The sequence below is a fragment of the Podarcis bocagei genome, assembly GCF_964188305.1.
Source record: "Podarcis bocagei genome assembly, chromosome: 12".
Classification (NCBI taxonomy): domain Eukaryota; kingdom Metazoa; phylum Chordata; class Lepidosauria; order Squamata; family Lacertidae; genus Podarcis; species Podarcis bocagei.
The window spans coordinates 45,887,095-45,905,110 of NC_138137.1; the positions used below are offsets into that span (position 1 = coordinate 45,887,095).

The 18,016-nt window shown below is 43.4% G+C and overlaps 1 protein-coding gene across 1 annotated transcript; it reads right to left on the minus strand.

The window, feature by feature from the left end:
- Positions 1-9,332: 9,332 nt before the first annotated feature.
- Positions 9,333-14,040, minus strand: LOC308569832 (uncharacterized protein). The gene is made up of 4 exons (XM_081164002.1): positions 13,975-14,040; positions 13,344-13,484; positions 11,420-11,500; positions 9,333-9,562 (listed from the first exon to the last, which is right to left on the minus strand). Exons 1-4 carry the CDS (start codon positions 14,017-14,019, stop codon positions 9,431-9,433), a joined length of 399 nt encoding a protein of 132 aa, XP_081020128.1. The 5' UTR covers positions 14,020-14,040; the 3' UTR covers positions 9,333-9,430.
- Between the last annotated feature and the right edge of the window lie 3,976 nt (positions 14,041-18,016).

Below are 18,016 nucleotides of genomic sequence, written 5' to 3' on the forward strand. Positions count from 1 at the left end.
CCTTTTGACCATTTGCACTCTTTGTGAAAGATTTTCACACCAGGGCAAGCAAGAAAGGAGACTTGAACAGGGTTTATTTGCTAAACAAGAAGCATAAAAGCATCAAAGAAGAGATCTCACAGCCCTCTGGGTTTCTGGGAAAGCTCTTCCAGAACAGCAGCATGTCTTCCTATTCCTTCAGTGCAGCTGGCAGTAGGATCTTCAATTAAGCAAGGATACTGCTGGGCTTTATATTGTTCTTAAATATCCTATGACGATATCACCAAACTTTCCCACTCTCCCGACTGGGGACTGCAGAGGCCTGGCCAGTGGCCAGTGGCTCATTACTTCTATGCTGTCATCGTGCATCAGTGAAGCCTTGGCAGCTCTGGTGCCTTATCTTGGTGGTCTCTGTGGGGAACACACCACCAGTATGAGTGTACTTTCTCACACTGTGGTCTAAGCAGAACACCACATCCCTTGCTCAGAAGTCCACACATTTCTACACAACTTATGTAGGATGCAAGAATCTATTATTAGCTCTTTCTTAGTTTGGGGTTTAGCTGCATAAGGCCTCAGAGAGATGAAATCATTACCATCCCACCTTTCCCCCAGAACCAGGACTCAAGGCGGCTCACAAAAATGAAACCCATTGAAATGCCAACTCTCTCCGTGTGATCCCAACATGTCTTCCGTATATTTTCCATACAGCCCCCAGGCTGAAAAAGATTTCCCACCCTTTTGTTGTGGTCTCTCCTCTCCTCTAACTATTTATAATAATATCCTGATAGGTTCACAGGTTGCTGTTGAGGCCTGAGCATCAAGGTCATTTGCCAGCGGTGATCAGGGCAACAAATGTAAGTTTCATCTCTGCACAGCAGTCCATTGTCTTCACAGAGCCCTCTCAGTCCTCCATGCAAAGAGTCCAAGGACGCATTTTCGCCAGGCAAAGGGCTCTCTAAACGGTCTGGCAAGTTTATTATAGGGACACACTGAGACTGAGAAACACGTCTTCTGAAGATCAATGACTGAGAAACCATTTGCAGTGGAAGGATGATCTTAGAATCATAAAAAGTGGCACCAGCCAAGGTTTCCATGTTCAATTATATATAATTATAAGGAAAAGCACTTAGGTCAATATTGCCCTGAGTCTGGCTCTGAGAAGTAGTTGTGGCTTCTGTGTTTTTAAATAGCTACATATAACAACATCCTCTAAGACTCACTGTTGCTGCAGCCTGAGTGTTATCAGCTCGCTGTATCTCATCAAGGTCAGAAGCCATGTAGAAACAAAAGAGTCCGGGAGGGAGTGGACAAACAACTCTCTGTTCTATCATTTTCACAACAGTCATTCAAAACAAACATTTTGAGGTAAAACTAACCCAATATTTAGAGTCCAAAACCTGTAATCAACACTTGGTCTGTCTTTACCATTTTCATTCTGCACCTTCAACTCAGTGGAAGACATTGAACTATAAGAGCCCCTCAGAGCACAATGTGGCCACAAGGCCTCTCCTCCTTCTGGAGGGGCGGTGTTGTGAGCGGGAGACGTTCTGCCCCCTGCCCTATCCTCATGGCTGGTGCGCCACGCCCCCTGTTGGGCACCCAAACGGGAGGCTCGGTGGGGGTGTGGTTTGCTGCTCAAATTCTGCCGCGCCAGCCATTCTGCCTCATTGCTCTCACTTTTCGCCTCGATTCACCCACCCACCACTCCCTTTAGGGCTTAGCTTTTCTCCTGACTTTGCTATGGACCTATGGTTGGTCGCCCTGGTTGCCCAGGGGGCCTGGTAAGAATTTTTTCCAACTGGCAAATTGACACCGGCCTTTTGGGTTTTTTGCCTACCTCGTAGCAATCGTCACAACTTTCTTGGTATTTGGTGGTTAGGCATTGGAATGTGTTGTTGGTGTGTGAAAGGGCAAGGTGTGGCCATCACCTACCCCTTCATTTTGGATATTCCATTAAAGGAATCCGGCGGTCGTGGATCCTGTCCGATGCCTGTGTGGCGGGGGGCCATGGCACGCCCCACGGTGACATCAGGGGAGAGCTTATAGTTGTATTAGCACCAACAGGCTCCCCCGACTGGTGGTTAACCCCTTTTCAGACTCACCCCTCTCCGAGTGGGTGGAGTCAAATCTTCAGTGGTTCAATGCCTAAGCCAATACCTTCTCACACAAAGTTGTGGCCTTTTCTTGCCCATTAACCTTACATTCTGTGACCATGTGTCTTTATTCCCCAAGCGGGGATCGGGTCCTCGAATCACAACACATTTCACATATCCACCAATTTGCTGCAGCCGCAGGACTAAGCTTTCTGGTTGAATTATAGAATATAATAATGGAATATGGATGATAGAAGAGGAGGTTCTGCATATCAAAGTATGCATCCCTTGAATGTTTATTGGATTATGAATGCATATCTATTTCACCTGACTAACAGTCTGGACAATATTTAGATCTTGTCTCACGCTGGTTTGGATTTCCATGTTCACAATGTTTACCTCTGAGTTATGTCAAGTACTTAATTTGATCCAGTATTCAAAAATGCTTAGTCTAAATTACATTTGCACTTTCATTTCCTGCTAGATATGCCCATAACTTTTGCAAGCATTGTATGGAACCCAGTGCTAATTTTCTGTTTAACTATAAGGTTTGCTTGAGAATCTGTCTTGAGTATTTCTTTTTAGAAAACAAAAGGAGGGATATAGATCTCTTCAAGAAAATTATAATTAAAGTAATGCATCTTAAAACAGGTGTAGCTGTTCTTCTCTGTTTAGTGTTAGAGCTTTCATAGTGCTTATTGAGCACCAGTGAAAAATCAAGGCATTAAACCATTAACTTGTAGAATTAGCGAAAGTATCTGACAATCGAAGGTGCTATCAGCAGAGATTCCTTTTAAGCTGGCTCTTAAAAGCCAACCTGCATTGTTCCAAAATGACTTTTCCAGATCCTTTTAGTGGTAAAAACACTCAGTGAAGAAAAGGACCAAGTAATAGCCTGCTAACCGTGAAGGAAAACAACCAAGATGCTTATGCCTTTCATCACCTTTTAAAAATAAACAGGCAACCCTTTGGTTTACTTTACTGGAGATCTTCCAAAGCAAAAGATTTGGAACTTTTTAGAGTGAAGATGCTGCTCCCACAGTTTAGGAAGGAATTATTACAATGGTTCCAACTGGCAATGAAAACCTGAATGGATAGTAGTCTCTTGTATTGATTCTACGTAAGGCAAATGGAAAGGTTCATTTTATAATAAATTATGCAGTCTTGCACTGACCAGAAACAACAGCAAATGAGAAGGTTACTTTTATTATGTCACCCATCAGGGGGGAATCTATTATACCCAATTACGATCACAATTGCAATTCAATTGTGCATGTAGATGTCACTACAGAGGCCAAGAAGCTATCAGCTAACTAGTGGGGGGGGGGGGAGTCATCTATCCACATCATTCCCAAGGAAATATTTCTTTGGCTGCTGTTACTCATACAGAGGATTGTGAATATGCCATCATTTTCATGAGCACAAAAGGTGGCATGACCACGTCCACTTTCATTTTTTAAAAAAGAGCAATCTTCTAGTCCTTATGAATGCAAGGACTTTTGAAAATTTTTTGGATAACACCAAGTTTGTAGGTAAAGGACAGCTGCATATTCCTGCATTGTTGAATGCCATGCATGAGATCATGAGATGAAGAGCTATTTAGAAATACATTTATTATCATTATCATTATCATTATCATTATTATTATTATTATTATTATTATTAACAATAATAGCCAGAATGCTGAGCAAGAAATGCAAGGCTACACTACTTGACTGAGTTGTTAAGCAAATGTATATTATTTACACTTGTTCTCCACAATGTATTGTTATTTGCCTAGGCATGACAAACAGCAAGGTGCTATGGCTGTGCCAAAGCACTGAATTTGAAATCCAGCTGCCATGATGCTCTGCACAATTCACATCAGCACTAGCCATTGGCTACACTGATTGGAACTAATAGGAGTCATCACCTTACAACATCTGGAGAGCACAACATTTTATCGCTAGCCTAATCCCCCTTTCAATGCAATGCAAGTCCTGCCAAGCTCTTCCCTGGTTTCTGAGATTTTATCGGGCACCGGCAAACCAATATGTTTACAAGCTTATCTCCATAACACAAGGGCTTGAATCTCATTATTTTCTCTAAATGAAAGCTGACATTCTCGGTATCCAGATTCTGAGTTTAAGTGGGACAATCATGGATATATGAAATACATAAATAGCCAAGACTGGATAACGTTAGCCTCTCCATAAGACTTTTGTTGCTCTGTAATAAAATGTGAACAATGTGAAAAATGCCCCATTTCAGACTTGTTAAAAGTCTGAAATCCCTAGCTTTCAATATATTTGCCAGAATGCTCCATTCTGATCACACCTATCATTTCGTAATGGTCAGTTCTCCAGAAGAGAAACAGTGGTCATGATTCATCAAATCAATACACTGTCTTGCTACTTTGTTTACTGCTTTTTAAAGCATCCTTGGCAAGGCTTCTGAAGACCTCTTCAGATATTCCCCCGCCCCATCATATACTGAGTCATTCATGGCAGTTCAAGGAAGGATCTGCGATGACTCAGCTTGAGGAGAGAGACATCTTGTCGACTGAGGCATCTAGAGAGCACAGACAAGCGCATAAAGAGCTTTGCTTGCGGCTGGCCATCCTGACTGTGAAATCTACATTATGTACTGTGCTGCATCTCACAGTGCACTTTTCAGAGTATATTTTCATCACTGAAAACCCATAGGGTGTACCAATATGTTTTATCATACTGTGGAATGTTGGAAATGCAGTGAACATTGCGTGTCTGCATGTCTGAATTCCTGGATGCTTGGACAGTGAGCAAAGCAAAGACATCTGACCGAGGTCAGCAGGAGTCTGCCTTATTGTTTACTGTGCAGAATCTAAGTCAGTAGAAAAGGATGTGACACCATAGTCTACCCAAGGCTCAGATTCAACTGAGGAACCACCTCACTAAATGTCCCCCACCCTCATTCTTCCAAAAGATCTTACTGACATGCATATGGAAAGCCCAGCAATCTTTGAATTCACAGCTCAAAGTCTCTTTACATTCCTGCTGGCTTGCGTCTAAGGGACACTCAGCAGGTCTCCGTTGTAATTCAGCTATTTGATCTCAGACTTGCTTTTGTTTGTGGATGCATCATCTTTCTTGCAGAGATGCTCTCATTGAGATCTCTCCCTCCCTGGTCCTGCAAACTCCTGCTGTTTGGAATCTAGCATCCTGTTCCCTGACACCTGATAAGGCTAACCAGTGCCAAATGCCCCTTGCTCCCTGCAGAGGTAGGACATAATATACCATTCATGCTTAACTCAGCCTTCCCCAAACTGGTGCCCCCCATATGCTTTGGACTTTAACTCCCATCACGACTCACCATTGGCCATGCTGGATGGGGCTTATGGAAATTGTAGTTTCAAAACATTTGGGCAGCTTAAGGCTAAGAAAGGCTCTCTTAGATGATGAAGAACACAATAGGAAACATCGAAGAAATCTGAAATCTACCAGTAAATTTCAAGACCAACCTCAAAAATTACCCGGTTTTACCCCTGATTATCCTTTCTGGTCTTTTTAATGGGGACATTTTTGGTCCTTATTGCCCACCTACCAGCACGCGGGTGGCGCTGTGGGTTAAACCACAGAGCCTAGGACTTGCCAATCAGAAGGTTGGCGGTTCGAATACCCGTGATGGGGTGAGCTCCCATTGCTCGGTCCCTGCTCCTGCCAACCTAGCAATTCGAAAGCACATCAAAGTGCAAGTAAATAAATAGGTACCGCTCCGGTGGGTAGGTAAACAGCGTTTCTGTGCGCTGCTCTGGTTCACCAGAAGCGGCTTAGTCATGCTGGCCACATGACCCGGAAGCTGTACGCCGACTCCCTTGGCCAATAAAGCGAGATGAGCACTGCAACCCAGAGTCGGCCATGACTGGACCTAATGGTCAGGGGTCCCTTTACCTTTACCTTTACCCACCTACCCTACTATTTTTCTCTCTCTTAACATCTACTTTTACTATGTAGTGCAAATTACAAACACTGCCTGAAATCTCTTTCACTAAGCCACATCATCACACCAACATTGGTCGTTTTAATATTCCACATCACTTACTAATAAAACTTCAAAAATTGTCCCCTTTGGGGGATGTGTTCATTCAAGTGCATCTTAAGATCTTGTGCTATTTTAAGCTTGCCTTCTGTGCTGCTGAACAAGCGAGGCCACTTAATGTGCTGTGTTACATTTTTTTTTGTTCCAAACAGCAGCCTTCATGAATGGGGTGAGTTTTTAAATTTTAAAAAAGCATGCAAAAAACCCACGATTGCCTCTGTGACACAGACAAGGCAAAGATTTCAAATCGCTTGCATGTCTAGAAATGCAGAATGAAACAGACAGAAATATATTGCTCAGCAGATTTCTGAAATGTTTAGTAAAGGTAAAGGGACCCCTGACCATTAGGTCCAGTCGTGACCGACTCTGGGGTTGCGGTGCTCATCTCACTTTATTGGCCGAGGGAGCCGGTGTACAGCTTCCAGGTCATGTGGCCAGCATGACTAAGCCGCTTCTGGTGAACCAGAGCAGCACACGGAAACGCCATTTACCTTCCTTCTGGAGCGGTACCTATTTATCTACTTGCATTTTGACGTGCTTTTGAACTGCTAGGTTGGAAGGAGCAGGGACCGAGCAACGGGAGCTCACCCCGTCATGGGGATTTGAACTGCCAACCTTCTGATTGGCAAGTCCTAGGCTCTGTGGTTTAACCCACAGCGCCACCCGTGTGCTGGTAGGTGGGCAATAAGGACCAAAAATGTCCTCTCCTCTCATTTTCTCTTTCAGCGGGGAAGTCATTCTCCATAGACAGCTCCAGACTGCTCTCATGTGGTGAGTTTCATATATAGCCTGGCTCTGAAACAGCGACATTGGTTTCTTTTCCAGATTTCCCTCCTGCTTGAAACCACATGGTGGCGCAGAAAAGATGAGCTTATTGTAATCTGCAGTCCAGTAGATGTTGTATTTCTGATTTATTTGGTCAAAACTTCCTTCTCATGACCCCCTTCCATATTTTTACACACATTAGCCAAGTTTGGAATGTTATTTTATTGGCCTTGCTAGAAAAATCAATAGACATGCGTTACAATGAGTCATATTGTACAAAATTATGCTTTCCATTTTTTTTAAAGTACTTAGAACAGGGTTAGGGAAACTGTATGACCCTCTAGATAGAAGGTGCTGAATTACCATAAACTCCTACTTTCCCTGGCATGCTAGCTGGGCTCATGGGAGTTGGAGCACAACAATTTCTGCAGAGTCAAACTCAGTAAAAGTTTTGGGAGCCAACAAACAAAGTTACGAGTTGCCTTACACTGACTCTATCCTATTTCCCACTTAGCCTAATATTGTCCTTTACCAATATGCCTTAAGTGCTATTAATTAATTTCCCAAAATAAAATTGGGTGTACCCTAATTTCTAAGCAGTGAGAGATCTCAAGAGTCCAAGCTCATATGTTGGGTAGGGTTTCCTTGGAATGGAGGTCACTGGAGGTAGATGGGGTTTTCCTGTGATATATGGCTTGTTTGCACTTATCTATGGGCTGAGCATAAGGTGGAAGATTCACAGCATTGACACTACAGCAGATATCTCCCAACAGGTGTCTAAGGAGTGGACTCCCCAATGTCATGGCACTGGATTGTTACAGAGAGAGAATTAGGTCTCTCTGTTTCCAAGCCAATTCCATGACAAGACTGCCAGCCTGTTGTTCCCTTTCATACACTTATACCCATGATGACCACAGTCAGGGGAAGGAGAAAACGCATACCCCCTTCTGTTTATCTCCCAGCTATTTAGTTTCTACATAACAAAGCAGATATTTAGCAGACCTAGCTAGGACCATTTACTCAACAAAGAAACTGCTTTGAACACTTTAGCAATAAACCAATAACAACAGTGAGAGCTTTGCAATGTGCAACTTATTTCCATCAGTTTATGCTCCCTCCCCCCCCCCCCACTGAATTGCAGTTTGGCTGTTTCAAATGAGCTTTCCTTGGTCTTACAGTGGTACCTCTGGTTAAGAACTTAATTTGTTCCGGAGGTCCATTCTTAACCTGAAACTGTTCTTAACCTGAGGTACCACTTTAGCTAATGGGGCCTCCCGCTGCTGCTGCGCCGCCGGAGCACGATTTCTGTTCTCACCCTGAAGCAAAGTTCTTAACCCAAGGTACTACTTCCACGTTAGCAGAGTCTGTAACCTGAAGCGTCTGTAACCCAAAGCATTTGTAACCCGAGGTACCACTGTACTTAGCTTGCTTTGTTTTCATATTGTTGCTGATACTAAGTTACTCCTGTGTGTGGTGAGTGGGGACCATGTTGCAACAGCTTATTTCCCTTCAATATAGATCAGGCTTACTAGCCGCTTTGCTTCTCAATATACTCTGGTTGGCCTCTTTTATTTTTCTCCTACCAATAGGGAACCCACTTAAGGACTCTATAAGGCAAGGGTCAGCAAGGTTTACCTCGCCTGGGCCAGTTGACTCCAGTGGAGATCCCTCCGTGGGCTACATCGTGTGCGTGCCCGTGATTTCCAGCCTCTGCACAGATGCGATTTCCAGCACCGCGGAAGCGAGTCCCCGTGTGCACTGTACCGGTTTAGCGCAGCACCCGGGGACTCGCCGAGTGGGCGGCTTGGTTCGGGGGTAGCTCGTGGGGCGGTTAAGCGACCCCCCCATGGGCCTCTTGTGGCCCATGGCCTTAGGTTGCCGACCCCTGCCATAAGGGCTCTGGAATACCCCATAAGGGAAAGGGAGCAGTTTTTTCTTATAACACTAGGATACATTTTTCTTCCATTTGGATTGCTGGTTGTGCATGTGTTTTAACTTGAGTTGATTGTACATCACTTTATGCACTTTGAATAAAAAGTAGTTTTTATATTTTGTACGTAAACTTAACAATTATGATGAAAAAATCAGTATTTTGCCAAGAAATTCAGCTGCAGCAACAAGTTGCTTGCAAATAACTTTGCTAATGATGCTGCTGGGAAAAGTAATTTGCAAACAAATTCAATTAATAGTAACGTGCACACAAGTAAGAAATAGTCAAAGAGCTTGCCAGTATATCTCCTGGCCAATCAGAGTTTGTGTAGAAACTAGCATACTGCGGAAAGGTAAACTGCACATTTGTTGTCCTGCCCACTTTCCCCTCTCGCCCCACCCACCACTGCCATGTGGCCCTCGGAAAATTGCCCAGAAGTGAATGCGGCCCTTGAGATGAAAACATTTCCCCAGCCCTGAAATGGAGCAAATGAGTGACACCTGGTGTTCTATTCAAAATATATTTATTATAATTAGTTTTGGAAACAAATATTATTGTACAGGTATATTCAATGCTACAAGGCTGTGTGGCAGCATCGGCCGACTCATGGAAGCAGAAGATTCTTCACCTCAGTTCTACGCTGTCGATGCCGTGAAGCTGAAATGTCAAGTTCAAGTTGTTGGAAAACCACCATGACATCTTCGCGAGCCACTTGCCAAGTGCAGTGACTGCTCCCCTGTTTCAAGCGAGGCAAACACACACAAAAAAAGGAATCCTCGTTAATGGGTTTCTATATTTATTACCCACTTTACAGCCCTTTATATACTGCGCTGCTCTCTGGCAGGTGGTTTGTTTACTCCCATATAGTCAAGGGTCCATTTTAGTTATCTGGTGGAATATGTTGTTGCAGGTATTACCACATTTTTCTGTATATAACATGCCCCCGTGTATAAGACTATTTTGGGGGGACTCAAAATTAAGAAAATGCACCAGGCACTATCCATGTATAAGACGATCCCTTATTTTAAACTTCAAAAATTCAGGAAAAAATATACAGTGGTACCTCGGGTTACAGACGCTTCAGGTTACAGACTCCACTAACCCAGAAATAGTACCTTGGGTTAAGAACTTTGCTTCAGGATAAGAACAGAAATCACATGGTGGCAGCGGGAGGCCCTATTAGCTAAAGTGGTGCTTCAGGTTAAGAATGATTTCAGGTTAAGAACAGACCTTCAGAATTAATTGAGTTCTTAAGCCGAGGTACCATTGTAGTCTTATACACGGAAAAAATACGGTCTTTATTTATTTAAAACATTGATATCCTACTTTCCCAGGACCGCTAACAGTCTAAAAACAAGGAAGAATGGTAAAGGTTTTCTTGGGTTCATTTGCTATTTATTTTTGGTACTTATACCCCAGTGAGCTCAATACATAGTTCTCCTCCCAACTGAATCCCCAATTGAGGTAGGCTAGGCTGAGAGCAGGGGTGTAGCATGGGGGGGGGGCTGCCAAATGCATTTTTTTGCGGGGGTGCAATGCTCACGCTGCTGTCCCCAAACCACCCCTGCATGGCTTTGCAAGGCTGGGATCTGATCAGGAGAGCAATTTCCCTCCTAATTTTTGTTTGGGAACTTCAGGTACACTACTGAAATCAGGTAGGCTTATATATTTAGGACCCACTCTATCCTTGTGACTGTAGTTTGTTTAAAACCGCTTTAAATATTGTATTTGAAATTGTTATAACACACCCTTATGGCAAAGGGTGGGTGATAAAATCATATTATAACAACAATCCTGTTCTTTTTAAAGGACCTCATATGCAGATATAGATATAGGGACAGGCACACTTTATCCCTGCCCCCACCCCCCATATGAAAACAATGAGCTGTCATCTGGGAAACCCTGGTGATGAGGCAGTATAGTGGGAGGTGGCAGCAAAACATCAATGAAAGCTTCCCAGTCTGTGGTCCATGAGTTTCATTCTGGTGGTCCATGATGTGTCTGTGCATTTGTGGTTGAAAATTGTGGAGACACCACATCTATTGCATTAAATATTGATATTGAGTCTTTAATTGTATTTTTATTGCTGCTTTTATTTCTTCTTTTGAATTTTACAGTATTACAATTTGACCTCTATGGAATTCAAATTGTGATGCAATAAAACACAGTATATTTGAAATAAAATAAGCAATAAAAATGCAATTAAAAATCACATTGCATCTAGCGCAGTGCATTGCAAGTTCTACAACAAGCAGAAAAAAATCACTCAGTGGTTTGTGGAAACCCTCAGCAATTTTCTAGTGGTCCACGGGAAACAAAGTTTGGGAACCATGGGCCTTGAGAAATCATTTATGGCAGAGATGGGGAACCTGTGGCCCTCCAGATGTGGTTGAATGCCAGCTCCCATCAGCCCCTGCCAGCTTGGCCAACGGTCAGGAATGAAGGCAGCTAGAGCCTACAACATCTGGAAGACCTGTAAGCGCCCCATTCTTGATTTGCGCAATTGGCCCACGTGATCAGCTGGAAACTCAGAATGAGTTAGAAGCATTCCTAGAATTAAAAGCTTTGTTGAAGAGACGCTCAGTCTACTTACATCGTTCAAAAATAGCTGCAGCTTTTTGAAACAATCTTCTATCGGGCTGTCCATAAGAGGAAGACTGGTTTTGGATTGCAGCTGTAAATTAAGTGGGAAGAGAATTTGAACACAGACCCTTACTAGCATAGTTGGCAAGAACACGTTGTTTCCCACCTCTGAAGAAAAAAGAAAGAGAGGTGGTATTTGGAGATTGGCTGTTGGAGTCTCAGTTTCTATTCAGCTTTCTGCTATAGAGTAAACTGAAGACAAATGACTTCCCTGTAGCACAGGGGTCAGCAAACGTTTTCAGCAGGGGGCCGGTCCACTGTCCCTCAGACATTTGTGGGGGGCTGGTCTATATTTTGAATAAATAAATAAATGCAAGAGCACCATGAGCCCAGGTGGCTGCTTGTCAGCTTCGCCTTTGAGCCAGTGCCAATGACTGGGCTCAACCTCTTCAGCCCCGGTGCCCTGATTGGACTAGGCAAGCTGGGAAGCACTTCCAGAGACCTTCCACTCAGGAAAAGAGGTCTAAATGCAATGGACTCACAACCTTGAACTCAGCACCAAAGTCAGCAGAGCACAGCAGAGTATGAATTACACGAATGACGGCTCTGAAGCTTAACTTATTTGTTTCTAGTTTGCAGTAGCTGTAAAAGAATAAACTACAAACTAAAGACTAACAGAAGCTACCGGACTGCATGAGTGTTACTGTTCGTTATGCAGTCAAATTATCTCTACACAGATAACACTCAGACTCCTAAAGAGTCAGGCTGGAGCGGAAGAAGCGATGAGCAGATTCCGCCCCCTCCTTTCTAAAAACATCATGAGATTCTTGCAATGGGAGGGGTGAAATGTCCACACTGCTTACCTGTGTCTTGCGAGTGGCAGGGGCTGGTGGCGGCAGCACAATGAGTGGCGCAAGAAAGGGCTCTGGAGAGGGGCTGCTTAAAATGGTGGCCACTTGAGCGCTGCTGCTGCTAGCACCAACAAAGCCCAGGCCCCATCCTCCTCTAGGCAGGGCCAGGAGAAGCCAGGAGGAGGGAGGAGGCGTCACCGCCGCCGTGTGAGGGAGAGGGAGGGAGAGGGAGGGAGAGGGAAAGACATAGGCGCCGACTCCATGGGGCTTGAGGGGGCCTGAGCCCCCTCAAAAATTCGTTTGGGGGGGCTCCGCCCCCGCAATAATCTTGGGCGCCCCTCCAGCAGAGCGCCACCGCCGCCCCTCCCCCAGCCCAAAATGCACAGGGTCGGGCTGCATGCCTCCTGCCCTCCCTCCCGAGCAAAAGCTCCACCCAATTTCCTTCGGAGCTGATTAATAGGTGCAGCACGCTCTCCCCTATTCACTCACGAGGAGGCGGCACCACTTTATTTGCATATTCATGAGCTTATTTATTATTCATGAGCTTTCCCGGGCCCCCCCAATATTTTTTATAAGTCCGCGTCCCTGGGGAAAGAACGCATGCGCTGGCAATCCATGCAGCAATTCCCGGACCGTCCGTGGGCCAGATCCATAAGGCAATTGGGCTTGATCCAGCCCACAGGCCTTAGTTTGCCGACCCATGCTGTAGCAGTTAAAGTGTGGAATATGCACATTCTGGGCTTGTCAACACTGGAGCAAAATGTGGATTTGCATCTGTCTGTCTCCCCATAAATTTAGGGGCTACTCAGTGTTGTCTTAGACCTTTTCTCCTTTAAATATGTCCCCCCCCCATACTTAGAAAACCCAAAAGGGCAGGGCCTGGGGAATCACTTTCAAAGAGGAGAAAGGTCTGGGACAACATTGGGGAATATGCCATGTGGACACACCTATATTAACAGAGAGACAGGCATGTACAAATCCAAGTTTCATTTTGTCTTACCCTCTGTTTCTTCTGCACACCAAGTTTCATTCTGCTTCATGTTGCCATAATAACTCCTTAGGAAAATAATTCTTAGTACTTACACAAGGTTTTAGCTGATCATGTACATAATAGATATACTCCAGAACGCCTCTCACATTGGAGAAGGGGACGTCCTTCCTTTCAAAGAGCTTAGCTGTTTCATTGAGGATTTGAAGAACAATAGCTGCTTTATCAGAGACACCCTGCAAAATAAATTTTAAAAGAATGAGTTAGAGGAGGGGGTAGCCCAAATGGTGCATTTCAGATGTTGAATTGCAGCTCACATCAGCTGCCACCAGCATTACTAAGGATCCCGGGAGCTTTAGTGCATAATATTTTGGGAGTATCGTGCTGGCTACTACCCCAAATTTAGAGAACTATACTTAAAAAAAATATTGGGGTGTTTTCTGTTCCTACAAAATCCACTGAGATGGACTACTACTTTGTGAAACTAGTTTAAAAGTATGAGGGTGGGGAATATATTTTATTTTTATTGTTTTGAGTTATTTGTACGCCACTTAGAGATTCTTGTAAGGAAGCAGTATATAAATTGCTGAAATAAACAAATACGCATTGGAAATGCATTATTACTTTTTTCTATCTCACTTTTCAGCCAGTAGGCTGATATGGCTTACACTGAAAACATTTAACAACAGAAGGGTTACAGTGCATAACTGAAGCTTAACATCTTACCATTTTCACGATCTGTGCCGGTTCACACAAACTGCTTTTGTTCATAAATGCACATTCCTGAGATGAGCCTCCTCCATTCTTAGATCAGGAAAAGAAGGTTTACAAAGCGAAAAGGAACACCATTTACAACACATACAATGGTTCATAAAAACAGAACAAAACCAAATCATGTCAAGGCAGCTGGTAAATCATTGAAAGTGTAAGGCTTCTTTGTAATATTATAGTATTGTGAGGGGATAGTGTTGTGCTTCCAGCTCTGAAATTTTACAGCTCTAAGATCTGACCTTGTAGAAAAAGAGGACTGGGGGGAAAGGGTCAAAACAGTTTCTTTTGTTAACTAGATAGCTTGGCACATTCCATTTTGTTGGGGGAAATGGGTCTTTGCTTATCCAGAAAGTAGGCCAAGTGCAGGTGATTTGCTGTCACTGGAACTAAAAGCTAAAGAACCTTCTGGAAGGTGAGCAGAAGGGGGCTTCCCTTCCTCCTCTGACTAGAGGTGATGTGAAAGAGAACAAAGCAAACAAACATCTTTGGTTCTAGAACTGCTCTCCTTTCCTCTGTGAGAACCCAAAGCTATGCCTTTGGTGACCCCCTGCAGAAATCTAATGGCGGAGCAGATACTAAACAGGGGAGCATGAGAGTTAATTCTGTGAGGCTCCCACCTTATTTTTGTTTATCTGTTTTCCCTTATTACTTTCTCCAAGGATCTCAAGGTGACATACATGGTTCTCCTCCTCCCCATTTTATCCTCACATTAACCCTTTGAGGTTGGTTGGGCCAAGAGACTATGACTGGCCCAGGGTCTCCTGGTGTGATTCATGGTGGAGCAAGGATTTGAACACCCACCTCCCAGGTTCTAGCCCAACACACTAATCACTATGCCAGTGCTATTTTTCTAGAAAAAGAGGTACCAGAACTCACCATGAACACCACCCTCTTTCTCTTAGAATGGTAATGGTGCCCACCTGAGAGGTGACAGAACTGATTTCCACCAAGTTCTGGCTGAAAAAGAAGCCCTGACTATACCCCCCCCCCCTTCTAAAAACCTTCTATCACTGAAAACTCCCTCAGTCTCTGGTGACCTTTGTTCCAAGGAAACCAAACCCAAGTCTCTCAAAGATTGGTGTACACATAACAGTGCCAATGCAACTTACCAGTTTTTCAATTTCTTTCCAAGTTTCACGCAACCTCCTCACCGTGGGACAGTTTTCCTCATTGGTTCTGGCATGCGGCAGAGCATGTGCAAGGAAGCAACCAGTTGCCAAGAAAAGGAGTTTTCCAAACCAGCACATTTTCTGAGAGATAGAAACTTGGTCTTAACGTTAACCCGCATCAAACTTGAGCAACTGCAACAGTAGCTGTCGCTTGCTTTGAAACAGTGTCAAAGATGTTTGCCAGTACAGTGGTACCTTGGGTTACAGATGCTTCAGGTTACAGACTCCGCTAACCCAGAAATAGTACCTTGGGTTAAGAACTTTGCTTCAGGATGAGAACAGAAATCGTGCGGTGGCATCACGGCAGCAGCAGGAGGCCCCATTAGCTAAAGTGGTGCTTCAGGTTAAGAACACTTTCAGGTTAAGAATGGACCTTCAGAACTAATTAAGTTCTTAACCTGAGGTACCACCGTACTGTAACACCCTTTTGCACATGACAAAAAGATGTTGCATGTATGGGATAACTTTCTGTGCTATCTCCACCTGGGGAAAAAAAAATTACTGCCCTAGCACAGCCTTCTAGTGAGGATTTCTCCTAAGTTTCAACTCCTTTTTGATCAAGAAGGAACGGCTCATAGTTTCTTTTGCATTTCCGTGTCCTGATCATGAGAGTGAATGTCAGCATAGTTGTCTGTGCTGCTAGTGGTAACGCATTGGGCATTGGGAATACGGATTTATTCTAATCCCAATGACTCTACTGAAAGACTAGCTCCATCAGTGTCCTCCTTCTCCCAATTGGCAGCATCAGGCTCTAGGAAAAGGAGAGAAAGGAAGCAGAGCTGCTAGCTCCATCAGTTCTCCATCACACTCTCCACCAGTTGCTCCCAAACATTTTTCGCCACTTGAAAACTGCTGGTGGTCTTTGCGGACCATGTCATCATTTTTTCCCCTGCCTCTTGCAACAATTTTAATGTACTGTGCTCGTATGATTTTTAATTGTGTCGTTTTTGCTTCCTTTATTCCTTATGTTGCATTTTACGGAATTCAAACTGCAATGCAATCAAATATAATATAAGAGATCAAAGAAGAAATAAAAAAAGATGAATACTGAATGCAGACATGCTGCAGACCTCCTGAATGAAGCTCATGGACTGCTGGTGGTCCATGGATCACACTTTGTGAACCCCTTGCTCTACACCACACACCAGCTCATTCAGATTCAAGGAAAACACGGCATCCTCTATATCAGAGGTTCCTAAACTGTGGTCCATGAGCTCCATTCAAGTGCTCCACTCCATGTCTGCGGATCTGTGATGTGGCACATCCATCGCATTAAGTCTTCATGCTGATTTTAGTTATTTTTTTATTGCTTCTTTGATTTCATATATTGTTATTTTTACAATTCAAAATCTGAGTAATACAATAAAATGCAATATATATGAAATAAAAGAAGCAATGGAAATTGCAGAAGCCACAAAAAGTATACATATCCTACAAAAGAGACATAAAACTTTGGATTCCTGAGTATGCTAAAGCTGTCCAATATTAGAAGCACTGGAGAAGGCAGCAGTTTTTTAAATTTATTTTTAATCACAGATTTTTATGGGCATTTCCTTTCTGCACATTGCTTTCCTGCTTTGCATTCTTGCTTGGAAATCCACATCTGCTGGAAGGTACCCAAAGAAGCCAAAATGGAGCCACCAGTCGAGGAACTAAACTTTCCCTCTACTGTTGTATTGTTCACAATTTAAAAAATCATTCAGCACAGGGCATTACAATTGCTACAACAGGCAGAAAAAGCAGTAGGTGTTTCCCCCAAACGTTTGTGGTGCAGAAAATGTTTGGGAACTACCCATCTATTACATTTATATCCTATTCATTCTCCAAGATGCTAAGGGGACATAAATCCTTAAATCCTTTTACCCTCACAGCAACCCTATGAGGTAAACTAGACTGACAAGAGAATATCTGGCCTAAGACCACCCAGTGAGTTTCATGGCTAAGTGAGGATATGAAAACAAGTCCTTCCGATTCAAAGGAACTGCTTTATCCTCTTCATCACAGTGGTGATGGAAGAATGTTACTTAGGCAATAGCTTTCAAAGAGAAGTCGACAGACTCTTACCTCGCTGAGGTGATTCAGATCTCGACACACCGCTTTGGAAAAGAGTTGGAGACCCCATTCTGCAGGCTGTCTCAAGCGCCTTATAAATATCCATCTCCCCTTCCATCACTGTCCTGCCCACTTCTCAATAAAGCATGAAACACTTCCTTCTTTCAGTATTCCACCTGTTCAGGTAAATTTAATTCCAGGCAATGAAAAAATGTGATGTGTGGGTGGCAAGGTTAGAAGAGAGAGAGGGAGGGGAAAAAAAAAACCCATTCTTGGAATTCAGCATCATTTTCACAGGAGCCAACAACCGAATATGAGATGTTGATCTGGTGCAATTTCAGATGGACATGTAATATTAGCAATATGTAATAATGCCTGTAATAATATTTGTACTGTGTGTAATAATAGCAAAAGTAGTAGTAACCAGCCACTGTATTAGTAGTAATATTAGCACTTCAGTGATGGAAGGGTTTTCTTTATCTGCAGCCAGCAGACCATTAAAACATTTTAGAACTGACAATTACAACTGATAACAGCGACAGAAACACATGTTAATACAGATAAGGAACAAACACAGAATCTCAATTTTAGACATTATATATCGTGGTCTCTCCCTCTCCACAAATGTTACAACAGGGGGGTCTAAATGGGCATCTTTACCCTGAGAGGAGGGGATAAGCAGCAGCAACAGCTATTTCTAAACAAATAACTTGTCTTACCCATTTTATTGTAACCTTATTTCTTTTTTTTAAAAGAGTGATGCTTTCTCCTGAAAA